At 34.4% G+C, this 27,927-nt stretch overlaps 1 protein-coding gene across 1 annotated transcript in view; it reads left to right on the top strand.

Moving 5' to 3' along the window:
• The window catches only part of Hcn1 (hyperpolarization activated cyclic nucleotide gated potassium channel 1), a 401,014-nt gene that overhangs the window by 27,833 nt on the left and 345,254 nt on the right, over nt 1-27,927 (top strand). Inside the window, exon 2 of the mRNA XM_004848544.4 lies at nt 21,720-22,143. Coding sequence (XP_004848601.1) covers nt 21,720-22,143 — 424 coding nt within the window. The remainder of the gene's footprint in view (nt 1-21,719; nt 22,144-27,927) is intronic.

Below are 27,927 nucleotides of genomic sequence, written 5' to 3'. Positions count from 1 at the left end.
TCTTTGTATATTATCATATTTTATTCCTCTTGGCCCCTGCATATTGCCCCTCAAATTCATATGGTCAGATCTAACCTCACCAAACCCTTCTCTTTTTTAAAAAATTAATTTTATCGGTGCATTTTAGGTATACAATATAATGACATTCATCATTGGAAATTTATACCTTTACATAATATATCTTGGTTCTTATTTTTTCCGCATTCCCCTGCCCTCTATTCAACCCCTCCACCCCTCACTATTTACAAAGACTTTGTTTCCATTTTTCCATTTTCTTATATTAATTCCATTCCATTCTTTCCTTTCCCCTATCCCTCCCACTTCCCCTTCCCCTTTGCCCTTTTTCTTCCTATTTTTCATTATCTAGTGTACATTTTTGTCCTTATTTACATTTTCAGTTTCTCACAGCAAAGAAACTATTTGGTATTTACACATGTGTCCTATTTATTTCACTTGAGTATCGCCTTAATGTGCATCCATTTAGCTACAAATGTCTCTAATTTCTCATTCTTTATGGCTGAGTAGTACTCCATTTTATAAGAAAACCCACATTTTCTTTATCCAGTCTCCAGCTGATGGACATTTGGGCTGTTTCCAAGTTTTAGCTATTACAAACCGTGCCGCTATGAACATTGGTACACATATATGGCTGTGGTATGATTCTTTTAATTCTTTGGGGAAGATACCCTGCAGGGCAATAGGGGAATAGCTGGGTTAAGTGGGACCTCCAATCCTAGTTCTTTGAGGTATCTCCATAATGATTTCCACAGTGGTTGAACAAGTCTACAGTCCCACCAACAGTGGAGAAGTGTTTTTTTTTTTTTTTTTTCTCCAAAGCCCTGCCAGCATTTGTTATTGGTTGATTTCATGATAGCAGCCATTCTTTCTGGGGTGAGGTGGAATCTCACAGTTGTTTTCATTTGCATCTCTCAAATGACCAGTAAGGTTGAACATTTTTTCATATGTTTATTCAAACCCTTCTCTTTCAGGTAGATGTTTTCCAATTTTTTTTTTTTTTTTTGCCTTCAACTTTATTTGCTGGATTTGTCACAAAGCTGGGTAGGAATTATTGCATGAGCCTAGAGAAATTAAGCAGTTATCTAACCATTTACACTCATACTCATTTCAATTTTGTGCATATTATTCTTAAGCTGGTATCACTGTTCCTGACTTACTTGTTTAGTAAAGAACTAAGCCATACACATAAAGATGAATGTAGTTATTTTACATGTTTCATGTGAAAACTTTCAATTTTTAGACAAATATCTGTCAAGATCATTGTGAACATTTTCAGTTTAGCTGCTGAAATAGCTGTTTAAGTTCCATGGTATCACATATGAAAGATTACAATTTCTAGCCAAATACTCTTATGCACAATTTAGTTTTTTCAGCTAGGGTTCTGAAGTTTGAGCTTAAGATTTTCAGTGAAAATCATCATTCTGGATGACTCCTCAGTGTGAACAGGAAACATTGTCATTATTAGTCTATCAAATTTAATTGTGTGGTTTTCCAAAGCTTGGTTGATAATTTAATTATTTGATAATCCATTACTACAACAAACATATTTGGAGCATTTAGTAGATGTTGGATGCTGAAGATACAGCATCTACTCCCTGTTGGACTTTCTGAATATTTTTTTCTTCTGAAATTCTGTCTTTAGCTATCTGTAGAATTATCTGCAGAACACATGGCCGAATTGTGTTGATTATTATGCAAAAGTCTACCAAACAGAATGTGCTAGCTAAGGAAGCAATTTTACTTCAGATCCTCTTGGACTTTCCCATGTTGCCATTTTTCTGCTTCCCCAGTTCTACCTAAAAGTTGTTGTGGTAATTCATTCCTGCCCCTGGCCTGGGTTTAATACATTTTGAGGTTCACATGCTGCACAGGTTCACAGGGGGAAGTGGAGTGGCTGTGTCTTAGAGACTTCAGAGTTATGCAGGGGGAGTTAGCAGCCTTCTCAAGGATGGAGAAGGTAAAGAAGAGTGTAGCAGAGGTGGAAGTGTTTCAAGCACTTGCAGGGAGCAGTTTTGCTGATTAAGAAAGGAGAGAAACCAAGAAATTAGATTAGTCTGTCTAAAACCTTGTGATTAGTCTGTCTAAAACCTTGAGTTTGAACCTTAGAGAGAGAAAAGTTCAGAGAGATTGGGTGGGAATGGAAATTAAAACACTTACATCAATTTTACATTGCCAACTGTTTCAGTATGATCCAGTTCATGTAATTGTATTCAAGGGTGCTATTTCTCTTTTAATTTCTTGTTATTATATGATGCCAGATCATTTTTGAAATAATGATTTTTGATTTGGTTATTTCAATGCCCAACAAAATTATTTGAATAATTGCTGTTTTTTCTTGAATCTTTCCTTTTTTCCAGGTATGTCTTTGGTTCCAAGAAAAGACTGAAATCTAGCTGGGTTCTCTGCTACTCAGACAATCCCAGCACTATAGGAGGCTGAGGCAGAAAGATTTAGAATTAGAACCCAGTTTGGGCAAATTAACAACCCAGCAAGACCTTGCTCAAAAGAAAAATTTTAAAACAAGGCTAAGAATACAACTCAGTATGAAGGCCCTGGATTTAATCTTCAGTATTACCCAAAAAATCTGAAATTTTATTTTTTCACAGATTTTGTTTTTGTTGTTTGCTTTTTTCACTGTTGAAGAAACCAAACACACAGTTTAGCACTTAGATTACCTAAAGGTGGAAGCTATATTTTTAAAATATAAATTGAAATGTACAAATCACAGAAATGTTTTGCAATATTTAGTACATTTATAATTAATTTAAAAATTCCTTCTAAGTCACTGGGCTACATAAGAAAGTAGGGGTAAGTTCCACCTACTAATGAGACTTGGGTATCTGTCAAACAACATCCTGTTGTGGTTTTATTTTTGTCGTAATCAGAAAGGTCTAATAAGTACATTGAGTGGTGAAGGAAGGAACAAAAAGAAAGAGTACAAAACATATTTTACTTACACCTACTCAAAACCATACATATACAAGTTCTTTATAGGAACTGAAGTGAATTTGAGTGGGTATTTATTGGATTCATTTGTAGTTGACTGAAAATTTCTTATTGTACTGGTAGTTCTGCTTAAAATATGCCTTACTGTTTGTATGAATTGCCAGATAATTAAAGAAACTTGATCCTCAGTTCTTAAATACTCCATAGCAAATGTTACTCTGCCCACACACCCTTGATATTTGTTACAAACCTGGAAACATATGCTCCTGGTAGAATCACTTTCTTCCTTGACACATCCCCCATTCTGCTACTCAGATAATATGCAGCTGCCAGTGGGTGAAAACCTCAGTTTAGTTCAAGTATGAAATAACATCTTTAAGCATTACTGTTTTAGGAAAAAAAACCCCTGTAATCTAAATGGAAATGTCATCCTTGTTCACTCATTGTAGGACTGTAAGTCTGTCCAAATGAATACTCTTTAACTTTAAAAGCATGGTGTTAAAATAAATAAGTTGGTATTGATTATTGTAAAAGACAGCATTTCGAAGAAAAAGTGCTATAAAATTTATAATAAACAGAACTTAACACTTTCTAATTGAGATTTTATTTGATCACATTCTTGTCTGTCCATTATGATCACATATTTTAAAGTCTTCAGGAAAACAAGGACTTTAAAATAAATGAATATTAAACTTTTGATTTAGCTTTCAATTTATTTTATATCATAGTTGATGAGCATTATTATTAGACTTTTGAACTTTTTATGGTGCTTAATCCCTTATCCATTTTCTTGTGTCTAGTTTTCTTGGTGCCCCTAGTGGAAAGTTAATGAGGTACTTGTCAAGATACTCCATGATATGGCCCCCTCCTCCTTTCCCAATTCAGGTAGGTTTAGTGCTCAGTGAATGTTCGTGTTGCCCCATGCACCAAAACAAATTCTTGTGATTGTGTAGGTGAGATATCAATTCACTGACTCTATGAAACCCTGGCTAACTCTTTTGCTGTTCCCCCAGAGAAAATATGCCCACTCCCCTTTATGTGTCCTAGCCCATGTCTCTCATTGAACATATTTTATGAGATTATTAATTTATCTTTCCTAGACCATATCTTCTTGTGAACTGGGCTGGGTCTAATTCTCTTTGTAGGGATAGTGCTAAGCCTAGAAAGCAGTGCATATTTGTTGATAGATTCGTTTTTGTGCCATGAATAAATGTGCCACCCCAGGAACTCCTCAGCAAATGCTGTCTTGAAGTTTCCTTAATATTAGTACTTAACCTTAAACAGATAACCAGTTGTTTCTGTGTTTTGAAAACTCAAGTAACTTGTGAACTATTTAGACATGATTAAAACCTTTATTAGACTTATTTTATAGTACAATTCCTCATTTCCTAATTAATTTTGGAGGTTCTTGAGAGTAGTATTTGTGTATAATTTCTATGTGCATTTCTTGCAGTTCTAAGAATGATACCTGCTATGTAGAAGATAACCAACACATATTTGTTGGAGTTATTATGTCACTATTTGGAGAAAATATTTGGTATGAAATTTGATATTTGCTTTCCAAGTTATTTATTTCTTTATTTTGCTTTAAGAATATCTGAACTGATCTTGGTGAATAGACTAGTGAGATCTCTTTTCAGGCTAATTCAGAAAAAACTCAGAAAAATGACCTTTGACAAAGGCTAACCCAGGGCCTTTGTATTTAGAAGTACTGAGGTACATCCCTAGATTATTGTTGTTGTTGTTGTTGTTGTCATTTTCAAATTCAAATTCAAATTTATATTTTTATTATTATTTTGAGACAGAGTCTGACTAAATCCCTGAGTTGCCCAGGCTGGGCTTGAACTTGTAGTCCTCTTGTCTCAGGCTTGCAGAATGCTCGGATTACAGGCATCACAATGCCTGGCTAGTTTACTGAATTTTATAGTAGAGTTAATGGTAATAGAACACATTTTTGTTGAGGATGACACAGCCACTGACAGTACAGTATTTCTGATTTTCTTAAAGGAGAAAATGCTAAGAATCACAAGTAGAAAACAAAATTTTTACAATTTATTCTGGTCAATTAAAATTGCTTCGAAGCTAAGGATCCTTTTAGATTGGACTATTTGGAGAACTCTAAATTTAAACATGATGAGCTATTTTATACACTATTTCTACTTACCCTTCATAAATTAAAAATTCTTTTTGCGGAAAACCTACATGTCATCATAAAGATAGAATACTGCAGCATAGACAAACGTAATGCCTACAGAGTTCTATTCCATTCTGTATCCTTTGATTAAAGCTGTAGACTATTGAAGTAACTTCATGGGTGACAATCAGGGATAAACAGATGTTTGGATTCAGCAGACTTCAAGTCATGGCCTTGACACATAATCAAAGAGAAGATTAGAATAGTTTAAAAATATACCTCATAATTCTATCACCCAATGAAAATTTAAGAAGTTTGTAACTGATTAATTTCCAAATCATGCCAAAGAACAAATGATCATATATTTTAAATAAAATCCTATAGGATGATAATCTTCAGTCCTTCATTAACACAGATGTGTATTTATTTTAGAATTTGATGACTGGGAAGTCAGCAATATATATTTACTATTTGCTAGACAAGTTAAGTATAAGGAAGATTGAAGTCTTATTTGGCTAAGAATAAGAGCTAAAATAGCATTTTGTGATGTTGCTTATTATGTGGTCTTTTTTGTGTGTTAAGTTATTATTGATACTATATTATGGTAAGCTAGTCACTGTTCACTATTACGTGCACTCAGATGGCAAAAGCATTGAGAAATTAAGATAGCAATTAGTGGGAGGGAGATCAGTCAGCCTGGGAGTGGGATGAAAAAGGTAACTGAAGAAACTGTAATGCAAGATGACTATGGAAATAACATTGGAATATGTTGAACTTGAATCTTAGGAGCAAGAAACACTAGATGACATTTGTTGGGAAAGGGCAAAGGTGATGATGTATGAATAGTGGAGTCATTTTAAAATTTAACTGGGGATCATATACATAAAAATAAGCTTTAAGGTATAGAATTGTTATATACTTCAGAGGATTTTTGAATGGTTGTATTTCATTTTGTTTGCAATATGAAAGTCATATATAAATAGGATTCAGTTTGCTGTGGCTGGTAGAAAGAGGAAAATTACTATGCAAAATAATGATATAATGATATCACCCAGGATGATAGAAATGGAACTAAATGAAAAACTGAGTAGGAAAACTATTGATTTTAGAATAAATATACAACTGAGCAAATGCTCAAATGAAATCATGGCAGAGAGGATTTAAGGATAATTCTTAAGTTTTATTGTTTAGAGGATAAAAAAAGAAAGCTATGTTACAATAAACAAATAAAAATACTAGGCAAATTCATAAGATTAATAGTTTTAGACTTAAACTCATTGAAATGATTGTTCCAGTGATTCCAACGGGGGCCACTAGGTGTGCAGGATATAGATATAAATGCTGAATTCCAACAGACATTAAGGGTCATAATAGGTTTGCAAATTGTTTACATTTACGTGTTAGTTAAACATGTAGGGATTGATAAGGCCAAAGGCAGTAGTGAGTAGAAGGATGTAAAATTGGGCGGGATAGTTCCTGCTTTAGAATGCCCACATCAATGGTAGACAAAGAGGAGTCAGGCAAGGATTTAGGAAAATGTTTCTGCTAATACAGAAGTTTTAGTGAGGAGCTGATAATGTGGAATAATTGAAACCAAAAATTTTAGAGAGTTACAAGTAGGAAGGGTAAACAGTTAAAGTTGTAAAGCGATATAAATAAGAGTATATGAGGCGATATAAGGCTGTTGGTATTGCTGGTATAAAAGTAATCACACAAGGAAAATTGTAGTTTGTAGAACTTTGGGTAAGTGGACAAAAGAGATTTTCTTTTGTCTAGATGTGTACAGATCTTAATGTTTTCATAGGGTTTTAAATTTCTGTTTCATTTTCTTATTTTAATAAATTATTCACACAATCAGCTAAAATAATGTACCTCCTGCTCATCTCATCTTCTTATTGGGCAAATTGCTAGTTTATCAGAAAGCACCTCAATGCCTTTAAATATGGCCTCAGTTTTATCCTTAAATTAGCCTAAACTTTCCTTCAGATGGTATCTTTTATTAAAGTTTTATGTATTAGGAAATCTAGAATTTTTCCACTTCAAATTTCCTGTATTTGAGTTGTCTGCATTTTCTGATATCTGCCCTTGGAGCCACTTTTCCCTGGTAATAAACTTATCTTTGTATGATACATAAGTCTGAAGTCAAACACACACCATACACACACACACACAAAACCAGTGGATCTGACCAATGAAACTCTTTTGGAAAGCTTACAGAAGGCATATATTTTATCATAATTGCAGTGTGAATATTCACTGAATTTGAGATACAGGGTTTATGTACTGACAGTGAAGTCTGAGAACACACGAGATCATAGTTCAGGCATTGGCTGCTGAGGCGTACATAGGTGAACCATCACTGAGAAAACTTTAAAAAAGAACCAAGCATTCAAGAGAAGGTACTTTAAGTGGTACTTCAGAAGATATGCGCCCCCAATCATTGAGCTATTAATTGGGCTTCTGATAATTCAATAATTTTAAGTAAAATTCAGAACATGATTATTAGAGCTATGTGTTGTTATAACAGAATACAGCAAGATGTTTGGTTACTTTATGTATTTGTTTACTTAAATGAATAAATCAGCTGGTAAAAATGTATGTCTGATTTATGATTGATATCTAAAAAATTAAGTAATGCTTTGGGAGCATTTTTCTGAATAAAATAGAAAAAAAATTTATACTATATCTAGGAGTGTTTATCTCTTGGAGCACTAATAATTTTGATACCAGTTGGATTTCACAGAAGCATTACAGCTCTGTATTTGCAAAAGAAGAACTATATTCCATGGAAACTTATCAAAAGAATTTATCTTTTGGGAATTTTGTTTGACTGTTCTTTTAGAAATGAATCTTAAATGTGAATTGATGGGACAGGTTTATTACATCATTTGACTTCAATTATGAAAGGATAAAGTGGGAGCCATGATAAGCCTGGTTCCCTGTTAGGAACTTAACCAGAAGTCTTTTTCCTCCTTTCTTCTTAATGAGAAAAAAATTATTCTATTAGAGGGGAGAAGAGAACAATTCATTCAATATTTAATGATAGTATTGTAAAGGCAATCATCTTTAGTAGCAAAGTGTGGCAATTCTTTAAATTACTTAATGGTTTTAGGTCAGAAATGTCTGACGTCAAATTATTCCAGCCAGAGAAGATATGATAATGAACTGGAGCAGGGAAAGTTGAAGACAGTGTGAAGTTAGGGAGAGGGAAGTTGTTAGGAAGGGAGAGAAGTTATCTTTATTTATTATAAGCTTTGAAGGGTTGCAACTGGGTTGAGTAAATGAGGTATGACAGAATTTGGAATTCTTCAGTTTATTATTATTATTTTAAATAAATTTTATTTTATTTTATTCCATTCCCCCCTCAAGTCTCCTCTCCTTCTTATATACATGAGCTTTGTTTCCATTTTTTCCTTCTATTTTCACTTTTTTTTCTTGTTACTTCCTTCCTTTCTCCCTTCCTCCTCCTTTGTTCCCCTTCCCATTTGAACACTTTATTCCCATCACAGTTTATTATTATGAACAACTTTTCACAATGCCTCTTTCTCACACTTCTAAGTACTATGGGAGAAAATGGATTCTTTACATAAAAAGTAAACTGTTCATGAAAATTGATTATTTTCTTAGTATTTAATATTGCAGTTTTAGTGATATATTAATTATAATTAGAAACATTTTATTTAACCTATTTTATTTATATCTGGAATAAGGTAAAATAATTTCCTAGATTATTATTCTGCTCTAATTGTCAAGACTAAGGGTTTTCCAGTGAGTGTTCTCTCTACTTTGATGGTGTTTCAGAGAAAGGAACTTTGTATAGAACCGTTACTTTCTCTGCTAATTGGGTTGATAGAAATTTACTATGAGGATGGAGAGATAAGTGAAGGATCTTAGCGATGTTGATATCAAGTTTTGTGGTAGACTGGAATCTTATTCAGGATCCAATAAGTATAGTACTGTAGGAGTGCCCATAAGTTTTTTTGGGGGGTGGGGGCTATCCCTGCCTTCTGTGTTACAGCTTTCTGTACTTCACAGTTTATACACAGCATGAAATCATATCACAGAGAAAATATGAGAACAAGAAAAATCTAAAGTTCATGGCAATTTAGTACCTTACCCCCACTCAGAGCTGTGGACGTTGAATGTGAACTTTGGTCTGCTTTCAACGTCCATCCAAAAGTTGGACCTTCTATATATTCTGTTTCCAGGGGCAAGATGAGTTTCTACTTGTATAACTTTTATAATATGCCAAATCAGGAGACACGTCCAAAACTCTTTCATTTGCTGTTTGCCTAACCTAAGAATTATTAACTTCTTCGTTTCATTTTATTTACTTTAATGTATTGTTATTCAAAAATTGTTGTCTGAATATAAAAGTTTTCTTTAAATATCTCCACTAAAGAATATGTTCCCATTCAAAATTAATATATATTTAGTATTTGCTATCCTACATTTACTTTGCACATTACAGCAGAAAATAGACAAGATATAATTTTATACTTCAAAGAACTTAAGGCCAATAATAATGGAGCAAACAAAGACAAATTGTAATAATACACAAATAAAATTGGAAGCATACTGAAAATACATGTTTTTGAGGTTGTCAGAGACATCAGAGGTGGGGGAAAGGGAGAGCTGACTAGGTAGAGGACAGAGGATTTTTAGGACAGGGAAATTACACATGTATTACACATGTCACTATAAATTTATCAAAACCCATAGAATGTATAACAGCAACAGTGAACCCTAACATAGAGTATGAACTCTGAGTGATAATGACAGCCAGTACAGGCTCATCATTTGTAACCAATGTTTGTATGTGGTGGGTTATCCTCCCAATGGGATTGGCTGTGCATGTTGCAGGGTAGAGGTTTATGAAAAACCTTTATACTCTCTGCTAAATTTTTCTGTGAACCCAAATTACTCTAAAATATAATCTATTAAGAACAAAGCTAAGAACCTCATTGTCAGAATGAAATTTGAAGGGTTAGTTGAATGCTGAGAAGTATAAGGACAAATAGAATGGAAATGGCTTTATTTCCTGTATGTGTACAGAGATATGCATGATGACAGAGCATGACCAAGAACACTTCTGGGATGTAGGGTGTTAATCATAAATTGCACAGAGTCTGGGAAGGGAGGAGGAGGCTGTATCATGGACTACCTTGACAACTGGATTGTTATTTTTGTTGTAATTGAGAGAGTCATTGATGGCTTTTCCCCTGAAAAATTACTTGTTAGGCAGCTTGTTTTGAGACTAGTGGATAGAACTGACCCCAAAAATAGAAGACTCATGCAGAATTCTCAGAAAGAGATAGCACTGCATGAAACAGAGAAATAGCAATGAAAATGGAAAGACAAGATGGATAGGAAAGGCAGTTTGGGAATAAAATCTGTGACATAGAAATTGAGAATAAAGGAAAAGAAGAGCCTGGGTATCCAATAGAAATTTTTCTGAGCAAAGAGTTAGAGAGAGAAATTCATAGGTATTGGTGTAAGAGAATCTCAAGAGGTCAGACTTCAAGAACACATATATTGCTAAAAAAAAAAGGTTATATCACACTTGTAGAATAGATAATAACTACATTTTCTTTGGCTACCTAAGGAATTAATCTGTATTAACCAAAGACAGTATTATATTATCTAAAGTCTATAACCAGATCTGTGTTTATGCCTGTAAAAGAGTCAGTGATACATTAAAAGAAAATTATAAGGATTAATAGAGATTCTTCATATGGATACAGATGTCAGATGGCTTTGGGGCTGCTAATAAAAAGCTATGGTGTAACATTATTGCTATAATAAAGAATGGATGGAACTTTTTCATCTCTATTGATTAAAAAACCAGAATATTAGTATTTTTAAAAAAGTTTCAATCTTCATGACAGAAATACAGTAATTTTCAGTAAACCTTTGGCTGCTCCCTACGAAACTGGATTTCTTTGATAGGTAAGGCAAGGTAAATGGATAATGACTATACCATAAGCATTGTGTGACAGACCTCATGATTTACATATATTATTTTTAATCCTTTAAATCCACAAACCATATATATTTGTTTTTTAATAAACTTAATTTTAATTTAAATAGTAAAGGTTTCTGAATAAGGACAACTTCCTTGTGAATTGAAAAGGGCAAATGAATGAATACAATATATTTTTAACTTAAAATATTAATGAATTCTTTATTGTATGGGTGCTGTAACATAGGTATGATTTTATTTTGCTTTATTTTTTACTGATTCACAAAACATAAATGTTGCAGATATTAATGGGATACCATGCAATGTAAACTATTTTTTTAGGTATTAGAACTAAACTGTTTTAATAATTGATTAACTATGGGATTGGGTAGATTCATAGCCAAAAGTTATCTAGGATGGTTCCAAAGTTTCTGCCTTGCAAAGCACATGTGGAGTTCCTCCTTTCTCTTAGATACGGGGCACATGAAGAATACAAGTGGTAAAAGAGATTGAGATTGAGGTTAGGCATGCTGTTTGAGGTGAGTATGAGATATGCAAAGAGACAGATTTAATAGGCTGCTGATTATGAGGGTCTGGAAGCTTAGAAGACAAGAATGGAATAGAGACAAAGCTTTAGTGTTCTCAGTTACAAATTAATCATTGAAGACATGGACGAGTTAGTATATAATACTGCCCAAGGAGCATGTGTGGAATAGAAGAAGAAAGAGCTATGCCTAACACCCAGGGGATCAGCAGCCTTTGGGGGATAGCAGAGAGAGAAGCTGGCAGAAGAGATTTATGTTAGTGTCCAGAAGTGATAATCCTTAGGGTCCGTGGGATTTCATTTTAGAGCTAAGTGATGTCATTTGTTTGAGAAATAGCTATTACAGTATTGCTTCTCTTGAACATGTCTCCCCTGTCCTGTATTAAATGACATATTATGCATTTCCATTAAGAAGAGAGGGAGAAAACAGAAAAAGTATTTTTTTCTAATTGCTTGTGCATGATGTATGAGTGACATGAACAATTTTATATTTGTTTATAAATGTACAATTAGATTTTAAGAGATATGTTGGTGATAACTTCAAAATGACAAACATTTGCATAATCTTGGGGCTAGAGACAAAGGAAAGAAAGCCTTTTATAGCTATTTCTTGTACTACTACTTTTTATTTCCATTTAGTTTATTGGTACATTTTAGGTATACAATACAGTTACATTCATCATTGGGATCTTGTACCTTTTCATGATGTATCTTGGTTCTTAATTTTTTCCCCATTCCCCTGCCCTCCCTTCACCTCCTCCACCCTTCCCTATTTACAAAGACTTTGTTTCCATGTTTTTCCTTTTCTCATATTTTTTGTTTTCCCTTCTTTCCTTTCCCCTTCCCCTGTGCGCCCCTATTCCTTTAAACATTTTCTTCCTATTTCACAATATCAATTATACATTTTGATCCTTATTTGCACTTTTAATTTTTCACACCAGAGAAACTATTTGGTATTTACACGTGTGTCCTATTTATTTCACTTAAGAGTATCGCCTCAATGTGCATCCATTTAGTTATAAATGTCTCTAGTTTCTTATCCTTTATGGCCGAGTAGTACTCCATTTTATTAAAAAACCACATCTTCTTTATCCAGTGTCCAGGTGATGAGCAATTGGGCTGTTTCCAAATTTTAGCTATTACAAACTGTGCCGCTGTAAACACAGGTGCTCATATATCACTGTGGTATGATTCTTTTTTTTTTTGTCTGTCAGAGAAAAAGGTTTATTTGCATATAGGAGATTTTTCAGAGTATTTATTTATTAGAAACAGAATACAATCTGGAGTACTTCTCATGTTTCTCCTGTGCAAGTGAAGTTGGTCTTCTGAAACAGAGATGAGATTTCTTAAATATGGTATTCTTAAAAATCAATTAAAAACTTTTGTTTTTGCTTTTGGCTAAATGTTCAAAATTGATTGGTGTAAATATTTCAAACATCTAAGTTCAATAAGTACGTTCAAGTTGGTTGCTTTTAAAGGTATTTAAAAAGACTGAATTAATTGGCTTAATTTTTTAAGTACATGTTTGAATGACTACTTGGTTGCCAACATTTACACTCCATGCAGATTTAACTAAATTTTACTACAGCCCTTCTTTAGTTCTGAAAGTCTTTTTGTTATCTCATTGGGAGAGTCATACTGTTAACTGTAGCAAATATGAGAACTGAGATGAAGGTGATCCAGGGGCAAAGCTAGGAGATGGCAGAGCTGATGTTTAAAACCTGGCTTTGTGACCCTCTAATTTTATCCTAATTCCTCTGCAACACTCTAGCTACTTCTCAAGCTGTAGTAATCTTTTTTTAAAATTTTATTTTATTGGTACAATTTAGGTATACAGTATAATGACATTCCTCATTGGAAATTTGCACCTTTACAATAATCTCTCTTGGTTCTTATTTTTCCCCCTTCCCCTGCCCTCCCTATTTATAAAAACTGTGTTTCCATATTTTCATTTTCTCATATTAATTCCATTCCCTTCTTTTCTTTCTCCTACCCCTCCCACTTCCCCTTCCCCTTTTCCCCTTTTCTTTCTATTTTACATTATCTATTATACCATTTAGTCCTTATTTACACTTTTAGTTTCTCACACTAGAGAAACTATTCAGTATTTACATGTGTGTCCTGTTGCTTTCACTTAAAGAGTATCGCCACAATGTGCATCCATTTTAAATATAAATGTCTCTAATTTCTTATTTTTTATGGCTGAGTAGTACTCCATTGTATAAAAAAAAACACATTTTCTTTATCCAGTCTCCAGTTGATGGGCATTTGGGCTGCTTCCAAGTTTTAGCTATTACAAATTGTGCTGCTGTGAACATGGGTACACATGTATCACTGTGGTATGATTCTTTTAATTCTTTGGGGAAGATACCCAGTAGAGGAATAGCTGGGTCAAATGGGACTTCCAGTACTAGTTCTTTGAAGTATCTCTATACTGATTTCCACAGTGGTTGTACCAGTCTGTACTCCCACCAACAATGGAAAAGGGTTCCTTGCTCCCCACAACCCTGCCAGCACTTGTTATTGGTTGATTTCATGATAGCAGCTTCTTTCTGGGGTGAGGTGGAATCTCAGCATTGTTTTCATGTACATCTGTTGAATGACCAGTGATGTTGAACATTTTTCATATATTTATTTGCTGCATTTACTTCTTTGCCTGAGAAATGTCTGTTCATTTCAGATGCCCATTTTTGAATTGGGTCTTTATATTTTGGGGGTCTGATTTTTTTGAGTTCTTTATATATTCTAGACAGTAGACTTTTGTCTGCAGAGCAGCTGCTAAAATTTTTTTCCCACATTGTAGGTTGCCTCTTAGCTCTGTTGGTGGTTTCTCTTGCAGTGCAGAAGCTGTTTAATGAGATGAGATCCCAGTGGTTGATTCTTTGTGCCAGTTCCCATGCTACTGAGGTGTTGTTCATAAAGTCCTTTCCTATGTCAGTGTCTTCGAGAGTTGTACCTAACTTGTCTTCCAGCAAGTTTATTGTATCTGTTTTAATATTTAGATCTTTAATCCACTTTGATTTTATTTAGGTGCATGGTGAGAGATAGGGGTCTAGTTTTAATATTTGGCAAGTTGAAATCCATGTTTTCCAACACCATTTATTAAAGAGGCTATCTTTCCTTCAATGAGGATGATTGGCTCCTTTGTCAAAGACGAGGTAGCTGAGTATGGTGTGAGTTTTTTCTGCATCTTCTAATCTATTCCACTGATCCTCAGATCTGTTTCTTTGCCAGTATCATGCTGTTTTTATGACAGTGGCTTTGTAGTACAGTTTCAAGTTGAGAATTGTGATATCCCCTTTCATGACTCTGTTGCCTACACTTACTTTTGCTATTCTAGGTCTCTGTTGGTTCCAGATGAAGTTTTGGATTGTTTTCTTTAGTTCTGTGAAATATGCTGCTGGGCTTTCAATTGGGATTACATTGAATCTGTGTAGCAGTTTTGGAAGTAAGGCCATTTTCACTATATTGGTTCTTCCTACCTAGGGACAGCAGATGTCTTTCCATTTTCTTATATCCTCTTTGATGTCTTTTTTTCAGAGTGCTGTAGTTCTCAATGTAGAGGTCTTTCACTTCCTTCATTAGACTGATTCCTATATATTTTATTGTTTTTTGGATGCTGTTGTGAAAGGGATTGTTTCTCTAATTTCTCTCTCAGTGAGTCTGTCATTAGTGTACAAGAAGGCTATTGATTTTTGAGTGTTTACCTTGTATCCAGCTACTATACTGAATCTGTCAATTAAGTCTAGAAGTCTTTTGGCAGAATTTTTTGGGTCTTCTGTGTAGAGTATCATATCATCAGCAAATAATGACAGTTTAACTTCTTCCTTTCTTATGTTTATTCCTTTTATTTCTTTCTCTTGTCTAGTTGCTGTAGCTAATGTTTCCAAAACTGTATTAAACAGGAATGGTGATAGTGGGCATCCTTGTCTTGTTCCTGATTTTAGAGTGAAAGTTTTCAGTTTTTGACCATTTAGTATGATGTTGGCTGTTGGTTTTTCCTAGATACTCTTTATCAAGTTGAGATAAAGACCATCTATTCCAATTTTCTGCAGGGTTTTTATCATGAATGGGTGTTGGATTTTATCGAATGCTTTTTCTGCATCTATTGAATGATCATATGGTTTTTGTCCTTGGCTCTGTTAATATAGTGTATTACATGTATTGATTTACGAATGTTGAACCATCCTTGCATCCCTGGGATAAATCCAACTTGGTTAGAGTGTGTGATCTTCTTGATGACCCTCTGTATTCTGTTTGCCAGTATTTTATTGAGGATATTTGCCTCTATGTTCATTAATGAGATTGGCCTGTAGTTGTCTTTTTTGGTTGGTTCTTTCCCTGGTTTTGGAATCAAAGTAATACTTGCTTCCAAGAATGAATTTGGAAATATTGCTTCTCTTTCAATTTCATTGATGAGTTTAAAGAGTAGTGGCGCTAGTTCTCTAAATATTTTGTAAATTCAGCAGTGAAGCCATCAGGACCTGGGCTTTACTTTGTTGATAGATTTTTAATTACATTTTCAATTTTACTGATTGTAATTGGTGTGTTTAGAATTTTTATATCTTCTTCAACTTTGTCAATTCATATGTATCTAGAAATTATCCATTTCTTCTGTGTTTTCCATTTTATTAGAGTACAGATTCTTGAAGTAGCTATTGATGATCCTCTGAATTTCTCTTGGATCTGTTGTGACTTCACCTTTTTCATTCCTAATTGCATGTATTTGAGCCTTTTCTTTCCTTTTTTTGGTAAGGTTGGCTAAGGGTTTATTAATTTTATTTATTCTTTCAAAAAGCCAATTCTTTGATTCATTGATTTTTTGTATCATTCTCTTAGTCTCCATTGTATTGATTTCCTCCTTTGCACGAGCTTTGGGTTTGTCTTGCTCTTCTTCTAGGAGCTTAAGATTCAGCATTAGGTTGTTTATTTGAACTTGCTCTGTTTTCCTATTGTGGGCATTCACTGCTATGAATTTCCCTTGCAGAACTGCTTTCATTGTGTGCCATAGATTCCTGAATGTTTTATTGGCATTATCATTTATTTGTAAAAACTAATTTCTTCTTTAATTTTCTCTGTGACCCATTGGTTGTTCAGGAGAGTGTTATTCAATTTTCATATGTTTATGAAGTTCTTGTGGTTTCTTATGCTATTGAACTCCAGTTTAATTGCACTATTGTCTGATACACAGGATTACTTCAGTTCCTTTGTATGTACTTAAACATGTTCTATGAGCTAGTGTGTGATCTCTTTTGTAGAATGACCGATATGTAGCTGAGAAGAATGTATATTCTGATTTTTTGGGGTGGAACACTCTGTAGATGTCTGTTAATCCATTTGTTCAAAAGCTTGGTTCAGTTCTAGTATTTTGTTGTTGATTTTTTTGTCTAGATGATCTGTCTATTTGTGACAGTGGGGTATTGAGGTCCCCTACTACAATTGTATTAGTGCTTATTTGATTGTTCATGCCCCCTAATACTTCTTTTGTTTAGTTGAGGGCATTAGTGCATATATATTTATGATTTTCATCTCTTCCTCTTCGATTGTTCCCTTCACAAAGATGTAATGACCTTCGTCTCTCTTAATTAGTTTTGGTTTGAATTTTTTTGTCTGCAAATAAGATAGCTACCCCTGCTTTTTTCTGGGTTATTGTCACATGGAGAAGTGTTTTCCATCCTTTTACTTTCAGTCTATGAGTTTCTTTTTGAACTAGGTACATTTCTTGTATACAGCATAGTGTTGGATTTTGTTTTTTAATCCCTTCTGTCAGCCTATTTCTTTTGATTGGTGAATTGAGGGGATTAACATTGATGGTTATAACTGACATGTATTGACTTATCATTGTCATGTTATTTTCCTGTTATTGGTTCTTTTTTATTTTTCTCCCTCTCCCTTTAATTTCTTGCCTTGCTTGATGAATTTGCTCTGTTGGGCCTCATGGAGTTGTGACCTTCGTTGTATTTTTCTAGGATATTGTTTAGAATTGTTTGGAGTGCTGGCTTGGTATTCATGAAGTTTCTCAGGTGTTCTTTGTCATGGAAGTATCTTATGTCTTCATCAATTTTGAAAGATAGTTTTGCAGGATACCTCAGTCTAGGTTCGACATTGTTTTCTCTTAGGGCTTGTAATACCTCACTCGAGGCTCTCCTTGACTTGAGGGTTTGTTTTGAAAAGTCTGCTGTGATTCTGATGAGCTTTCCTTTGCATGTGATTTGCTTCTTTTCTCTAACTGCTTGTAGTATTTTGTTCTTAAATTGGTTTCCTGGATCTTGATTATTATATGTCTAGGTATAGATTTTTTTTTTTTTTTTGATTATGGATAGTTGGAGTCCTATATGCCTCACTTATTTGTATGTCAAATTCTTTTGCTTTGTTTGGGAAGTTTTCTGTCATTAATTCTGTGAACAGTTTTTTAATGTCATTTGTACTTTCTCCTGCTTTTTCATGGTCTCCTATCACTCTTACATTATTCTTCTTTGCATCATTTAGGGCTGTTGGATTGATTTCTCATGGTCCCTTACTAGTTTTAAGAGATCTCTCTTTTCATGTTCACTGACCACCATCCGGTCTTTTATATTTGATATTTTGTATTCAAGTTGCCTTAGTCTGCTGTGTATGCTTTCAATAGAGTTTTTAATCTCCTGGATATCTGTTTGAATCTGTTTCATGGATTCCATTTCTTTCCTATGTTGGGCATTCATAGTTTCCATTTCTTTCCTATGTTGGGCATTCATGGTTTCCATCATGGTCCTAAACTTACCTACTTTTTCTCTGTTTCTGTTCTAGAGTCTCTAATCATGTCTTTCATTATACTCACCATTTCTGTAGTTATCTGGGAGAATTTTTTTGTTTTGAATTTTTCTAGAGCCTCATTCGTCTGTTTTGTCACTCCCTAAGCTATCAGTTCAGAGTGTCCAGGTGGTTGATTATCAGACCTTTCCACCTCGTTTCTGCAAGAATTTGCCTTGGTGGGCTGGGAGTCTGGGTTTGTGCCTTGGTTAAATGTCTTCTCATTTCTATTTTTGTTATTGGTAGTGTCCTTGGTTTAATTCCTGTGTTGATACTTCGATATTGCTTATTGTAAGTATCTTTGTTGCTTGTATTTATAACCCTTACAGAATGATTGCTTCTCAGAGGTATTTTCCAGATATAGCTGGTCTTTAGGTTTTGAGTCTCTAATGACTCTAAAGCTATCTCATTTTCATTATACTAGGAAGGACAACTGATTAGATCAATGATAACACCTTAGCCCAAGTGATACAGTCAGCGACACAATAGCATCAAGCACAGCTTAGAAAATAACAATTTGTGGTAGTTACTAATCTATCACCTTTAACTGTGTGAATTAAATCAAAATCGAGGACCAGCACAAAATATGTTTATAGTGAATAAACTCTTCAATGTAGCAACTTTACTCTTTAAGACGTGGACTTAGAAGGAGTTGGGGAAGGAGGGATAGATAGGTAAAAGGATAGGGAAAGGTTAATAGGGAAGCCAGAGGACAGAGGAAGATCACACAGACTCTAGGAAACTGTTGAAGACAAGAGGAAAAGACAGAATAAAGGAATGAAGATGAGAACAGAACAACCTAACAGCAATAGGGAGACTAGAAACTGTATTTACTTTCCTTTAAAACTAATGACAATTGAGAGAAGGAAAAAGAGAAGAAAAGAAATATAAAGAAGAAATCCAAATTAGGGCCAGAACAGAAACAAAAAGAGGGATGAAGAACAATGTGGGAGAGTGAGAGAGTGAGAAAGAAAAGAAGAAAAAAAAGAAAGAAAAAGAAGAAAGAGAAAAAAAATTTGAAAAGAGTAGAAAAAAATAAAACTTAAAAATAAGAGAAAAATAATGATTTTGAGAATAATAAATAAAGAATGAAGGGCCTCCTTCAGGGTATGTCTCTGCTGTCACAATAGACAACGTGGACAGCAGTGTGCAGATATAAGTCAGTTAGTCTCAGTAAGCCAGTAGCAGACCCGGCAGATCCAGGCTGATTTCTGGGTGCAAGTCCCAAATTGAGTTCCCTGCCCTTCTGCAGGGTTGAATTCTGCAAGGTTCTAGTGTAGTTTCCAGCTGTCCTTCCTCTTAAAATAATCCAGCTTCCAATGGGAGGTGATAATCCCTCCAATTTACCCACTAAGGTGGTCTGGTGCACCTTGGTTGCAGAGATTCTTTTCACTTTTCCAGTGGGCTTTAATTTTTATCAAGGAACCTGAGAGAGGCCCTCTTTCTGTTGTTCACTTGTGCTCTATCTTCTGGAGCTCAGGACAATGGCCTTTATGCCCCCCCCCCCCGCCCCGTGCCTCTGTGGTGTTGGATCCAGGTACAGGGGCAACCGGGAGGACATAGGCAGGGGGCGGGGGGTGGAGAGTGGGTGGAGGTGGTGGTGTTGGGGGGGAGGGCTCGGGGCTCTGCTAGTCTCTCTCAGGCTGGGTGGGGACGGTGGGCGGTGGCCGGCAGCCCAGCTCCATGCGTCTGAAGTCTTCACCTGTCAGCTCCAAAGAAGTGCTTCTTAAACTGGCATGGGCATACAGTTTTGGTGGAACTAGAGTTCTAATGCATAGCAGAAGAGAAACTAAATCTTTCTCCATGCCTTTTCTAATACAGACTGTCCTCTATAGGTTAGCATGTAGAACCATCAAATTATAGCCTACTGAGGTAGGAAGGGAGGGTATGGCTAAGATTGGATGACAAAGTAGGCGCAATCTTTTCTGTACTACTAGTTTTATACCAGGAGTCATTCATAATCATGAATAATAATTTGAAAGATTTATGCAAATATAACCCTTACCAAAGTTTAGCTCATAGTCTGGGAATTAATATAAAACAAAAATTTCTTTGTTAATAGAAATTCTTATCTTAAAGTTGTAATATTTATACAACAAAATTGCTGGAAGAAGGGCCAGGGATGTAGCTCAGTGACACCATGCCTGCCTAGCAAGAGCAAGGTACTGAGTTTGATTCTCAGTACTGAAGAAAAAAATGCTGGAAGAGAATACCTATGATCAGGATAAAGTAACTCATATTTCCAGAGGCTATTTCATGAATATACAGTTGTGTTAATGATTAATTTTTTCTTTTATAAGTACATTTATACTGTAACAATTATAGTCAAACTACAGTGTCAATAGATTTTGAAAGAACTCTTATGAAAATAATATAGTTATATCTGATAAATTTAAACTGTATAAACTTGAGACAAAGTTCCTGGTTTCTTTCTACTTAAAGTGAAGATAATGTTTTCAAATGTTATTAGAAATGATAGACATGTTCAAAATTAGATCAGAAATTTTAAGGAAGGAACTATTTTGAAAAAACAGTGCAGTATATTTACAGTAGTTGTTCAATGAGGTAGTAATGTTTAAATTTTAGACGATTCTATCTTTAAATCCAAAGTAGAGTCTGTTCACTTCTTTATATCATCAGGCTAAAATTAGTTTTATTTTAAGAAAAAGGTATAAAACACAAATATGTTGAATACTGTGAATCTATAAGCTATGTTAGAATCCATGGTGGACCTACTCTGTACTCTTTTTTTTTTTTTGGTACCAGGGATCGAACTCTAGTCCTTGCGCTTGTGAGGCAGGTGCCGGAACCACTGAGCTAAATCCCCGGCTACTCTGTACTCTTAAATTTGTAGCACTATCATTTTTAGATTACTCTCCCTATGACAATTATTCTAATCTATGATTGGTAAATTAACATATAGATCATCTTAAAACTCCTCTAAAATGCCTTCCCAGAGGCAATTTTTTAGAATGGATCTTTAGTCTTTTATTTTTTCCTGTGTCTATCTATATTTTGCATTAACCATGTAAGGAGTTTGCTTTTGTGTCTTTCCTCAATCAATGGCAGTATATTCCTGGATTTTATTTGTATAGTACATTTTAGCACATTATTTTTAGAATTCTATAAGTGTTATGCCTTGGTTTAGGAATATATTAGTTTTACTAAGAATTAAATGAAGCCATTGAAGGAATTACATTTTAAAAATTGTACTATTCTTTAATTCACATATTTAACCACAAATCAGAAATAATTTTTGTTTGTGAGGAGGAGAATGTAATGGTTATTTTTGACATCTTAAAATCTCATTTTTTTATTTGTTGTAGGTTTTATTGGGACTTAATAATGCTGATAATGATGGTTGGAAATCTGGTCATCATACCAGTTGGAATCACATTCTTTACAGAGCAAACAACGACACCATGGATTATTTTCAATGTGGCATCAGATACCGTTTTCCTATTGGACCTGATCATGAATTTTAGGACTGGGACTGTCAATGAAGACAGTTCTGAAATCATCCTGGACCCTAAAGTGATCAAGATGAATTATTTAAAAAGCTGGTTTGTGGTTGACTTCATCTCATCAATTCCAGTGGATTATATCTTTCTCATTGTAGAAAAAGGAATGGATTCAGAAGTTTACAAGACAGCCAGGGCACTTCGGATTGTGAGGTTTACAAAAATACTCAGTCTCTTGCGGTTACTACGACTTTCAAGGTTAATTAGATATATACATCAGTGGGAAGAGGTAAGTTACATCGTTTGTTTCTTAGAGCCAGTATTTTATTATGACTGAATATGAATGTGCTATGTGTAAGAAGTTTTATGAAATTTGATACACAGTTTTCTTGGGTACACCTTTGAGTACGTAAGTAATATATTTGTATCTCCAAAAGCAATGATCAAATACTAGAGTTCAATGAACTGAATAAAATTAGTGAATACAAAGCAACAGTCCTATGATAATTTAGTATATTTTAAATAAGTCCATTTTAATTAATATAATATTTTCCTAATTAATACAACTGTTCTTCTTTGGAGGATTCTTTTTGTCTAGTATGAATACATCAAGTACCATATTTGACAAAGATGTGTGGGGTCTGATTTTTAGTTTAGGACATCACTAACTCTAAAAGGCAGTATGGTATATGTTTCCTATAATATTAAATTCCAGTAAATTTATGTTTGTAGATAATACATTGTGATTATTTCCAAGTTGTGTATATAAAAATTTGGATTTTAGCGTAATGTGGTTGCTCATTTTTATACCCTGCCAAGAGTTACTTATTACAGTTTTTTCCTATTAGTTCATTTCATAATTCTTAAATCAGCGTATCCAGGAAGGAAATTACTACATAGAGAACACAAATAATACAATGAATAACTGATGTGAATTTCACCAGTCAGGCCTCTGTTTTGCTGAGTGTGGCACCTGCCATTCTCAGGTAATGGATAACATTGAGAAGAATTCAGCCAACTGGAGTTTGCAATGGTATGAATTAAATGTGCCATTATCGAGAAATGCATTTATGTCCCTAATTCCAAAGTCTGTACCTTAACTTGTCTGACTTTCTTTTTTTAAGTCTACCTTTTTGCATTAATTATAACCTGAATTTTATTGTCCGCATAAAAATGAGTCAAAAAAGTCTTCAGAGTGCTTAAACCAGCATTAATGAAAGCAGTGTACTAGCTGTGAATTGTTCCTCTCCTCCCTACAGAAATGCTTTTTAGCATTTTAAAGAAAAATTATGCCTTTAAACAAGTCATAAATGGAAGTTCTGTTTGCTTTCTGTGAGGCTGTAGCAATGTTTTGTGTGTGCTTGTCAATGACATTTTGGTTCACAGGATTTCAAGAAATGACATGCAATAATAAAACACTGCATAATGCACTGATGAAAAGGCATAAAAATGGATCGTTCTTAAAATATGGGTATGGAATACATTTAAAATCAAATGAAATACGTTTGAGAAATTGGATTCATCTTGTAATTTTTCTCTATATAGCACATTGCATCTACAATGGAATAAATATTCAATTCTCAAAACTTTTGTACCAGTTTGAGATTAATATCAAGCCAACATAGTTGATAATAATAGCTAATATTTATTGAGGGTGTATTATTTGTCAAGTAATATATTTGAATCTTTACATGGATTAGCTCACTGAATCTCCCTAACAACCCAATGAGGTAGATACAACTATTGTCATCACTATACAGGTAAGGATAATTAAACAGAATAAGATAACTTGTCCAGATTGACAGAGCTAGTAAGGAGTGGATCTGGGATTCTAACCGTGACTCCAGATTCAGTGTTGTAAATTTGCAAAATTATAGAGGTTCTCACACCAGCATGTATTCTTTTTATTATCAGTATCTTAACATTTCACCGTTTTATAGATTATGTAAGAAATTATAGAAAACTTTTCATGACTAAAACTGTGGTCCATGCAGATTTGAATAGCTACCCCTTAAAACAAGGCCAAAAATTTTAACAAATAGTCTGTGAGAGAAAAGTCGCTGATATAAATACCCAGTGAATTAAAAATACAGTAGGCAATGTGACTATTTTTAATGTTTTGTGGTTTTAACCCAGTTACCCATGAGAATGGCAGCAGGATGAACAGATGGCGTCCTATCAGATAAAATGGCAGGCCATGTGGTTGTAGAAGAGGACATTCCTTAACTCTGATGTCCTTTGTTCCTGGTGGGGGTCACAGGCACCTAGATTTGTGTAACATGAGAATGTTTTAAAAATGCCATTCAGAAGCATCGGCTCACTGCCGTAATCAGTGCAAAATGCAGTTTAATAAGTGCTTAACAGGCACTTGATAACCAAATGCATTCAGGACAGAGTTGTGAGTTGGAAAGATCTTTTTATAAATAAATGACCTTAGTAATAAATGAACCATAAGCTCATCTGGGTGAAGAATGTTTTCTTGATTATGTGATATAACCCATATAATATCATGTATCATGGTTATTTAATGCTCATCAGTAATACTGTTAAACAGGGAAGAAACGCATTCATGATTCAGAATTTAATACAAATTCATTATTCCACCCACGCAATTCAAACCATAATCACAAAGAAACTTGAATTGTTCCCAAACTGACAAATCTGTACCTGCTTTTTAAAATACCACCAGGATGTGTTTACAAGTAGAAATACAACAGATAAATCCGAAGAGGTAGCTCTGTGAGCTTTGGGAATAAGACTGCAGAGGAAGATATGCGTTCACCCACATGTCTTTGAGTTCTGAGTGTTTTAGTACCAAGCTGGCTGGTGCTAAATTCAGCAAATTTGGGGAAGTAATGTGTGAAGTCTGGAAGCTGCCACTGTTCTAAATGAATCATTCTCAAGGAAAACGTCTGCCTTCTATGGAAAACTGCTTCCATCTTCAACAATTAATGTTTTTTGTTTTTTTTTTAGATCTGGTCTGAATTAGTTTAACTGAAAAACAACAAGAAGCCCTGAAGCCAGATAAATATTATGAATGAAGTATAGAAAGTTTGATATTTAACCCCTCTGTTGTGTTATTACAAAGTTAAATGAAGTGGCTAATACAGGAGGAAATAGCTGATTTAGAAAACCAATGTATGAAATGTCATAATGTTAGGATGTCAGGATGGAAGTTTTTCTCATGGACCAATTATAAGATAAATGGCTTTAGGGTGAAAAAATAGAGCTCTCTGATACTAGACTGAAACTTTACATATATTGCCAACTGAAGTGAAAATCTGAGGCAGTTCAAATAAATCAGGACAGAAAATTCCATGTCTAGTAATCTCCATAAAATTGAGGTGAGCTTTTCCTATTCTTGTACTTCAGTTTAAAAAATAATTATCCTGATTCAGTGTTGTTGCTGTTATTATTGTTGTATTTCAAGTAGTGACAATGATCTCAGCCAGACTGCTATTTTGTAACCTATCACAAGGGGAATCAATTCTCTATGATCCTCCTAAAAGAGACATATGGTGAAGAAATCCTTGGAAATTAAATGGAATAGTATTAAGAATTTGTGACAGTCACAAGCCACTGAAGAGATAAAAAGTAGATTAAGAGCTTAGCAAATCGGAGATTTTTCGGTTCCTGAAAGTGAAGAGTTCTAGGAACCTCAAATGTCACAGCTGCTGACCTTAGTCATTTTGTAAAAGACAAGGAACGCTTGAAATTTTTAGAGAATATTAATTCAAAATGTAAATACCTCTTTGTAATGACTTTCTGTTTGTAGCACTTGATGTCATAAATGAATTATTGATTTTTCATGGATAATGTAAAAATATGATAACGTGCACAATTCTATAGTAACTATGGTTTTATAGTATTTGAAGTGTAATTAAAAATATGGTGAACATTTAAATTAAAAATTATTACAATAAAAGACACATTGCCATTAATCTCTCAAAATACTCCCCCTCACTTCAAACACACTTGTCCCATTCTTCTTGCCCCTTTTGAAAGCAGTTTTGGAAGTTCTCTTTCCTTAATGCCTTTAGTTGCACTTTCATGGCTAGATTTACATTTCATAGTCATTTTGACTTTGTGGGAAGAGCCAGAACTTGCATGGTGCAAGATCTGGTGGATAAGATGAATGCAGACATGCCAGTGCTTTTACAAGCCTGCTTTTCCATTAGACAGGAGCAACATTCACTGTATTTTTTGTTATCACACTTTGAAAAGAAACAGAAAGAGGACTTTGAGAACTGCTTCAGAAAGGAGCAAGAACAATGAGATAGGTATGTTTGAAGTGAAGGGAATATTTTGGGGTGGATTAATGGCAGTGTGTCTTTTAATATTTTTTTAAATTTAAAAATTCACTATTACAGTGTGACCACCTCTTGTATAAACATCCAATTTTACTTTTGATTTCTTATTTCCTGTCACCTTAGTCTCCCTTGTGTAGATTTTAGATATATTATAATTAACTAAAAATGTTTTGAGTCAGGAAGGAGAGACTGGTTTTGTTGTTCTTATGTCTATAGGAATTTCAGATGAATAATGTGCCTTGAACATTACGGTGCTGTTTTAGCAATCGATATTAGATTTTTATGGTGGTTGAGTGATAGGTTTATCTACAAATTATGTTTAACAACAGAGAACTAATGAGGAAAGTTAGCCCATGGAAAGCTAACACAGACTTTATTTTCTGTCTTTGGTTAATTTTAGCATTTTTATTGATTTATATTAGGAACCAACTCTTGCCATAAGTTGCCTATCTATAATTATTTAACTACTTTTATACTTTAGAAAAAAGAAAAAAATCTAAGATATACCATAAACAGGTTGCAGTGTTTTCCTAGGCCTGTCCTGGACTAGAATTTAGAGAGCTCCCTATTGCCTGTCACATCTAATCTGTGTCTCTCTGCAATGCCTGCACGATTCTGCAACACCCTGCTCCCCCATCTCGCTATTGTCATTGCACATTTGCACTGACAGCTCTTTCTGTTTGTTTGAGTTTTAAATTTTACAATGATCTTTGTGAAAATGATTCTTTCTGCTTCTATAATTGTGTGTGTGTGTGTGTTAACTTTAGAGTTGGAAAGCTGATTTTTTTCTAGAACTCCTTTTAAAAATCAGACTCAGTAACATCTCCAGAAAGTATTTTACATGGAACAACTCAGCTGTTATGGACAGTACCTGTACAGTGCAAAAGTCTACTGGCTTTGCATGCATTTGTTTACGATGCTGAGTTGTATGTATTTTCCTTTCCTTTTGCAGGACATAAACATGTATAGGAAAGAGTCAATGTCAGTTTTACCCTTGAACTTCCTTCCATATTAGTACAGGATTCTAAACACTATAGATAATTAGAGCACACCAGTCCACTAAATACATGGCAATCTTCTGTATTCTAAATCCATTCAAGAATTATAAAGAAATATTCTTTACTCCCAAGCATTTATTGAGTAGTGTCTATGTTCAGGTGCCACACATACAAGAATACAAAGCAGGTGCCAGTTTTGTAGGAAAAGCAGACATACAAGCAAACGATCCCAGATGGTATGGTAAGTGGTGGCATGAAAGAATTTGTTTTGCGTGAGAGGAGGCCTTTGAAGAGATTTGAACTGAGTCTTGATTAACAAGCTGAGCCAATGGGATGGATAGAAAAATGTATTGCAGTAAGATGAAGTACAGGAAGCAGGGTAGCACAGTAGTTGTGCTCTCTTGGGTGATGCTGGACTTATAGAATGGAATTGGTGTTCAGTAAGGTGTACTTGAAGCATTTTAGGCAGAAGATTTACATGTTAAGAGTGCTGTAGAGTGAAAAAGACTTGGAGAGTGAGTAGGATAGAACTAATACTATCAGTGGAGAGAAAGCTTTATCACTTGCATTTTTTGCATATAGTTGTGGTCAAGAGGATACTTATACTTTTGCAATACTGGCAGTTCAACTCAGCACCTTCACAGTGAACTACATCCCCTGCAGTTTTTAAAAGTTTTCATTTTTAGATGTGGTCTTGCTAAGTTGTGCAGATTGGGCTTGAACTTGTGATCCTCTTTCCTCAGCCTCCCTGAATACTGGGATTAC

This window comes from Heterocephalus glaber, unplaced genomic scaffold, assembly GCF_053883595.1.
Source record: "Heterocephalus glaber isolate CG9 unplaced genomic scaffold, H.glaber_assembly_v1.0 deba00001538, whole genome shotgun sequence".
NCBI lineage: Eukaryota > Metazoa > Chordata > Mammalia > Rodentia > Bathyergidae > Heterocephalus > Heterocephalus glaber.
Note: the sequence above shows the minus strand (reverse complement) of the source record. Positions and strands in the feature narration are given on the sequence as shown.